This window comes from Enhydra lutris, unplaced genomic scaffold, assembly GCF_002288905.1.
Source record: "Enhydra lutris kenyoni isolate GAN:26980312 unplaced genomic scaffold, ASM228890v2 scaffoldscaffold29, whole genome shotgun sequence".
Lineage (NCBI taxonomy): Eukaryota > Metazoa > Chordata > Mammalia > Carnivora > Mustelidae > Enhydra > Enhydra lutris.
This window is the reverse complement of record NW_019154113.1, coordinates 855424-863294: the sequence shown is the minus strand read 5'-3', so window position 1 is coordinate 863294 and position 7871 is coordinate 855424. Positions and strand designations below refer to the sequence as shown.

The following is a 7871-nucleotide window of genomic DNA, read 5'->3' as shown; positions in this document are numbered from 1 at the left end:
TGTGTATACACACACATATATAATAGGTTGCTAATAAGATAATACATGGAACTCTTTTATAACATTGTTAAGAGCTCCAAACTGCTTAGTAGGTGAAACAAAAAATAATGGAGCAAACTTAGAGATGAGGAGGGACGTTTTTGGCTCCTGACCGGTAATCAGAAAACCAAGAGAAGATGCTTACTCTAAGGAAGGCCATCTTTCAGCACAGCTCTTTCTCAAATTGTTGGGCCTTTGTATGATGGAAATTACTCGTCTTTGAGGACATTGACTATCTCTAGTATGACAGTTTTCTTCTCTTTATCTAATATTCTAGTCTCCAGCAAAATAAGTTTTGAAACTTATTTCCCATCTCCTTTTTAATGGATTCTCAGCAACTTTTTATAGTCTTACGTGTGTGTGTGTGTTCACACAGCAACTCCCTGGTCACAGAGAAACCCTCCTCCCATGTTACCTTCCCCACACCATTTTCATGTGGCTAATTTCTTCTCTTCCTAAGATGCAAATTCACATGTCATTTGTCTGGGAAAGTCTGAGTTGGGTGCACCTGTTTGGGCCTCTTTAGCCTCCATACTTAGAGTGGCACTCACTGCACTGAAGTGTATTCATCTGTTCCTTTCAATAGACTGAATGCTCTGAGAGCACAAGACAATAACTAGTCTGTTCATTATTGCATCCCTAACTCCTAGCACAGCATCTGCAACATATGAGGTGCTTAGTAGATATTCCAAATTAATGCATAACATAAGAAAACATTATTATTTATGCAACTATAGCATGATATAAAAATGCAATTTCTACTCACTCTTTCTAGTATGCAATATTGACTTTTATTATATCTGATCAATTAGCATAAACAATGGTATCTTGATTTAAGAAGTTTGGATGGGTGTCTTCTTCTTTTCATTTTTGTACTTACTTTCTGTGTTACCTTTGGAACACTAACCCCTTTTGTGTCCTTTGCTCATCTAGCTAGTAAGAAGTTATTTGTTTCCACTATTTCTCCTTAAAAATACAACAACAACAAGAACAAAAACCAAAAAACAACATCAAAAAACCTACCTCACAACTGTTAGAAAGTCTATTGTTAAAAAACAAACAAACAGGAAATGTTCATTAACGTTGGTGAGGATGTGGAGAAAAGAGAACACTTGTGCACTGTTGTGGGAATATAAATCAATGCAATAGTATGGAGGTTTCTCAAAAAATTAAAAATAGAACTATTGTGTGATCCAGCAAATCCACCTCTGGACATTTATCAAAAGGAAAAAAAAAAATCACTACATTGAAAATAAATCTGCAACCTCATGTTCATTGCAACATTGTTTATAATAGCCAAAACTAAATGTTCATCAGCGGACAAATAAAGAAAAAAATATATATATATAAAATTCAGCCTTAAAAAAGAAGTAAATCATGCCAGTTGCAACATGGGTGAAACTTGAGGGCATTATACTAAGTGAAATGAGTCTGACTGAAAAATACAAATGCCATATGATATCTCTTAAAATGGAAATATTTTTTTATCAATCTCTGCACCCAATGAGGGGCTCAGACTTACAACCCCAAGATCAAGAGTTGTATGGTTTACTGACTGAGTCAGCCAGGTTCCCCATAAATGGAATTAAAAAAATAACTGAAGTCATAGATGCAGAGAATGAGTTAATGGTTGTCAGAGATGGTGGTTGGGGGTGGAGTGTGATGGGGGTGGGGTGGTCAAAAGGTACATACTTCCAGTTATAAGTCCTGGGGATGTAATGTGCACCTTGGTGACTAGTTAACAATACAATATTGCAAATATGAAAGTTTCTAAAAAAGCAGATATTTTTATTTTTTATTTTTTAATTTTATTTTTTATAAAGTTCAATTAGACAACATATAGTAGTACATCATTAGTTTTTGATGTAGTGTTCAATGATTCATTAGTTGTGTGTAACACCCAGTGCTCATGAGATTTTAAAAGTTCTCATCACCATGATAAGTGTAATCACCATCTGTCACTATAGAATGTTATTACAGTGTTATTGACTATATTCCCTATATTGTACTTATCATGGTGAACACTGCATATTGCATAGAATTGTCAGATCACTGTGTTGTACACCTAAAACTAATATATCATTGTATGTCAACTATAATTCAATAATAAAAAATTGTAAAATAAAAAAAAATCCCCCAAAAGTTCTCATCACAAGAAAAAGAAATTAACAATGTGTGGTGATGGATGTTAACTAAACTTATTGTGGTAATCATTTCAAATATATCAAATCATTATGTTGTTCACCTGAAACTAATCAAACAGTGTATGTCAATTATATATCAACAAAAATCAAATAGATATATAAAATCCTGCTAGATATTGGCCCAATTTCTTAATGTATTCAGAGAACTATCAAAAAAATTCTTGTTTACCCTATTTTACTGAAAAATTTCTCACTAAATTCGACTTGTCCCTATTTCCTCTACTTCAGAGTGGTTGATCATTATTTTCTGTGTTTGGTTTTGTTTTCACTGTGTCATGTAGTAGGTCTCCTATAATTGTAAGTTTTGAGTTTCTTAACTCATATAACAAATATTTATCAAATATTTATGTCAGTCCCTAAATTAAGGATCAAGGAAATGGTAAAAATGACAAATAGAGTTTTTATCTTTAAGTATGTAATAATCCAGGAAGAGAGAGACAGAATAAATATATTTATAAATAGCATGCATATTGTGAACTGTAATACTGGGAGAACATAGCTGTGTTTTGAAGGCTGCGAGAGTATTCCCAGTAGAAGTGGTGTTCGTGAGTTGATCAGGTGAAGGCTCAAGGTGGAGGGGCTATAGAAGGCTTTTCAAGCAGAGGAAATACTAAACTATATAACGTTTATTTTAAACACATTTTCCCAATTTAATAATGATGCTAAAAATGCCGTTTTCTTCTCTCAGAATAGATCAGGTGGCATTGTATTTTATATTAAGTTTACAAAGTCCCTTTTTGTCCTCCATACCTTTAATAAAATGAAGTTGATTACAATAAAATATGTGTGTGTCATTTGTAAAAACAAAAAAAAAAAAAAGAAAGAAAAGTGTGTTTCCAGTGGGCAGAACAGTTAAAAACCCCCATGTTATGACAAATTAGGAATCCTTTCCCAGCCATAATATTCTGAACTTCACCACACTGTCATACAAGATGCATATCAAGGATTTGCAGACTCTTCCATGAATAACCTTTCCCAGCGCCTTGTAGGTGAGCCTTTTGGATATTTGACAAGCCTTCCAACCTTTTATTTGTGCCCTGTGTTAAAATATAAGAAAGGTATTGAATGGTCCCCTCAGATGCCTCATGCTGAGGCAGTCAAATATCATGGATTAACACTGCTGCATGCTGGAAAGCTTCTTCCTTCAGGTCTGGCTGCCTCTGGGACAGCATAGGAACAGAACAGCCCCTGCCCATGTGACTTGCTGGGGTCAGCTCCTCATCTTTCATGACATGGTCTTTCTCTTTTTCAGAGGTTCACTCCTCTGTGGCATGAATATTGTGCCTGTGTTTATGAGCTTAGGGGAGCTTTGTCTCTCATAGCAGAGAGGAAAAGTGAATACAAACACAGGAAGTTAAGTGGAAGGTCCGGGACTGCCTTCTCAGTGACCTCTGGGTTTGACTGAAAGAAGTATACAGGAGTTACAGTTGCTGCAAGGGAGCAGTGAGAACAGCAATAGGACATTAGAGAAAATGACCAGCACCCTGTCACGGCAAGAGTGACAGCTGTGGCCCCGCACCAGAAATGGAAAATTCTGGATATCCCCATTACTTTAAATTTAAAGAGATTTTTTTGTCTTAATTCTGCAGAGAACTTTGGGGTGAGAAGGAAGTTCAATTTTTTTTAACATTTCTAAAATTTCTAAATAGATACTTTGGCTCTGGGTAAATGGTGGCATCAAAGCCCCTGCCTGAGTTATTGCAGAAATGTCTCTGCCATGGGAGATTTCACATTAAATCTACTAAACTGGGGAAGGATTCCTTCTGAGCATACAAGGCTTCCTGAACATTTTTAGCACCTGCTTCTACCTATTAAGTTATGCCATTAAGGGGTACCTGGGTGGTTCAGTCTGTTAAGCATCCAACTCTTGGTTTTGGCTCAGGTCATGATCTTGGGGTCGTGAGATCAAGCCCCAGAGTTGGGCTCTGTGCTCAGGGCAGAGTCCCCTTAAGACTCTCTCCTTCACCCTTTGCCCTAGCCCATTTAAAAAAAAAAAAAATATATATATATATATATATATATATATATATATACACACACACACACACACATACACACACGCATGCCATTAAGTGTTGGGAATCCGAGCTCTCAGTCCAGACTGTAATTCCCTCACCCAAATATAACTCCATTTATTTCTTTAGAGGGTGATGTCACACATGTGTTCCCTTTATTACATGTCTTTACCCAGAAAGGATTCTGGCTTTGACAAAATCTTTTCCAGACTTCTGAAGTTTGAAGGACTTCTGGTCTTATTAAAGGCTCATTTCTTGCCCCACTCCCTTGTAGGAATGAAAGCTGCATAATGTGACTTATCTCCTCATTGCCTCTCAAATCCCTCTTTGCCCCATTCCACCCTTGGAGGGATTGCCTAGAAACCACTGCAATTCAGTAACTGCTGGATCACAGATGTCCCAATAGGCAAACTTCCCACCCAAATCCACCTCCCTCTCCCAGGTATCCCATGTGTGTTCCTCTGCCATCAGTGGCCTAGATAAGGCACCTTCACCTCAGTCTTTCAGGGAAGACCATGTTTCAAAACTTGGCTTCACTGCTAAGCAGTAATATCATCTGGTTAAATCCATTAATCTCACTGAAACAAAAGTTTCTTAATGTGTACACTCAGAATAAGATTGCTTTCTCTAAAAGATTAATGTGATATTTATTAGAAAAATTAAATCCCTAGCCTCATATCTGTGACTTTGTGTCTTGGGGGTAGGGAGCTAAGAGTACATTTTATAACTTGGAATATTAAAAAAAGATAAAAAGCAGGAGGTATGGGTCAGTTGTAGGCAGGTGGGGAGGGGGAATGTGACTCATTCTGTCTGGGTTCAAATCCTAGCACTTCCTTTCAGAAAACTTTACAATCTGGGGAAAGTTAGTTACATACTTTTTCCCCCTGTTTCCTCTATGGTGCTGATACAGTAAGTACCTGCCTCAGAGGCTGTTTTAAGTATTAACGACGAAGAGAAGATACACGTAAAGGGTTTTAGCACCATGCTCCACTCTTAAGTGCCTACAAGAGAACTAATTTTAATAAAATGTAGAAAATGTAAGAAAACTTACTCTAAATATTAACACTTGTTTCTGGGTGGTGTAATTATAAACATTTTTGCTTTGTTGTTTTTATACTTTTCTGTATTTGTCCGTTTTGAACATGTAAGTTACATTTAAAAAACCATAAACCATACATTTATGAGTAATGATGAGCAGTGATTTTCCCATCCTATTAGATGAAATGATCATATTTGTACATTTGGTAAAATGTCTTATTCCCAACCCATACTATTTTGTTAAAAAGATAAAGTACACTTTTCAAAAAATGATTGTATCACAAGAATCTTTAATGTTCACTTTTAAAGTTTACTCATGGTGGGGTTGTATTTGTGTTTAGTAAAGTGTGCCAAGTGCCACATTGAGACCATTTCAGTTCACATCACCGCACTCCACACGGATGTCTCCTGTGCCCAGCGAGGTCATAAAGAGAGGGGCCTTGACTTCTCTCTCGCTTAGGCCAGCTTTACTGGGGAGTTCCTCCAAACTCTCCAGCAGTAGTCTACCCTAATACACGTCATCCGTTCCATATAAAAGAATAAGATGGAAAATTTCTCAATGTGTTTCATAGGTTTAGCACGTCTCTGGTACAAAAATTCAAGAAAGGTAGCACAAAAGCGAAAGCACCAACCGAGTTTACTTAAACAAACATGCATAAATCCTACACACTATCTAACAGTACTGAAATGAATACAACATTGCATTAAAAGGTATAAAAGCACTGTACTGAAAACAAAGTTACACGTGAAATACTGCACTGTAAATCCTGAATACTCTAATGTCCCACCCCCACCCCTCCACCGCCCTGGTGAGGGTCAGAAACCATCAATATCTGCCTCCAGACCTTGCTAGTCCTCGGAGACACTGCTGCGGGGGCAGTGGGCACTGGGATCAGCCTCCCGCAGAGCTCTGGCCTCCTCCAGAGCTTCTCTGTACCGGGAGGGCCAGGCCTGGGGGTCTTTCTTAAAGACCCTGGCCAGGAACTCCATGATTTGCATCTTAGTGATTTCACGGCTGGCACGGGAACCCCAGAAGAACTCGTACTCTGGTGGCTCAGCGTGGGGTACGCGCTGGTACTTCAGGTAATTCTGTTGGACGAACTCCTCGGTGATGAGCTTTCTCACGTCTCCAAACGTGGAGTGTTTCTTCCAGGGCCGCAGCCCCAGGATGCGCAGCACGTTCCAGACCGCACTCTCTCGGGCGCCGCGACCCTTCACATAGATGAGGCTCAGGATCATCAGCAGGAGGCCTGTCATGGGCATGCGGTTGCTCAGCGCCACCCTGTCCAGCTCCTCTGGCTCAAGCGCTTTAACTAGCGAAAACTCCATCGTGTGCAGGCTCGTCAGCCTCAGGTGTAGCCCGAACACTCGTGCGAGGATGAGGCTGGTGCGCCTGAGAATGCTTCTGCACCATTTCTTGTAACTGCCGATGACATCCTTCACCATGTCTGGGAACCAGATGATCATTCTCTTCTGGTCCTTGACCAACACGTACCACATGAGCTCGTGCGCCTTCTGCACCAGCTGGGCAGGGGCTGGCGGTGCTGGGCCGGGCTGGGCCGCGCTCGGGGCCTGGTGGGCGCGGCCTTCCTCCGAGGCCTGCTGCAGGGCTTTCGGGTCTCCCTCTTCGCTTGGGGCCTGAGGGGGAGGCGAGGCCAGAAGGGCGTCGGTCGGGCCTAAAGGAGGGGTCTCTGGCCCTGCGAGGGTCGCGGCCTGAGACGCGGGCGGGGAGAGCACCCCAGGAACCCCAGGACTGCTGTTCACCTCAGAGCTGGAGGCCTCGGCTGCAGAGTTGGGGTCGCACACATCCTTACTTTGTTCGGACATGCCTGCTCCGTCTGACAAGGGCAGGGCCTCTGCTTCCAGGAGCTCTTCGAGCCTGCACTCCCTCCGCGGACTCCTGGAGAGGAAGTGCGCGTTGCTGCGCGCGGCGCCTTCCGCAGCAGCCGGGCGGGGCGGGGCGGCGGCGCGACCGGCCACTGCGCTTGCGCGTCCGCAGGCTGTGAGCGGGGCCGCCGCGGGCGGGGCGGGGCAGGGTTGAGAGCCCGATGGGGCGGTTGTCCTTTGAGGCCCCTTAGAGGTAGTGGAGGGTTGCCAGAATGAGGGGGTGGGCAGTGACCTGAAGGTGTCCCATTTGGGCAGAGATGGTAGTGGGGAGGAGGGGAGGGATATGGATGGTCACTGGAGGAGGAGCAAGTTTAAGAGGAGAGATGATAGTTTAAGTTTCTGAGGTAAGTTTCTTGAGTTTCTTAGGAAATGTTTAACTGGGTCTATCCAGAGTCAGGGTAGGTATAAAAGTCCCAGAGAAAGTTCTAGACTGGCCTGTAAACTTCAACAGTTTCGTGACGATGAGTATGAGAATTTAAACCTAGAGAACAATCAGGATGGCCCAACAACAACAACAAAATGTAAACTGTGAAGAGGATGACTGAGATTGGAAACCTGAGAACTACCAATAAAAATTGAGTCTCTGCCACATCAGAGGTCATAAAATGAGAAATGCTGAATTTAGTCAATACGTGCACAAATAGAACTTTCTTGGATATGACATACGAATGACATTTTCCAGGGTCTT

The 7871-nt window shown here is 41.5% G+C and overlaps 1 protein-coding gene across 1 annotated transcript; it reads right to left on the bottom strand.

The window, feature by feature from the left end:
• Positions 1-5115: 5115 nt before the first annotated feature.
• On the bottom strand, positions 5116-7225 carry LOC111152631 (necdin, MAGE family member). Its single transcript, XM_022511165.1, has one exon. It carries the CDS (start codon positions 7121-7123, stop codon positions 6146-6148), a length of 978 nt encoding a protein of 325 aa, XP_022366873.1. The 5' UTR covers positions 7124-7225; the 3' UTR covers positions 5116-6145.
• Between the last annotated feature and the right edge of the window lie 646 nt (positions 7226-7871).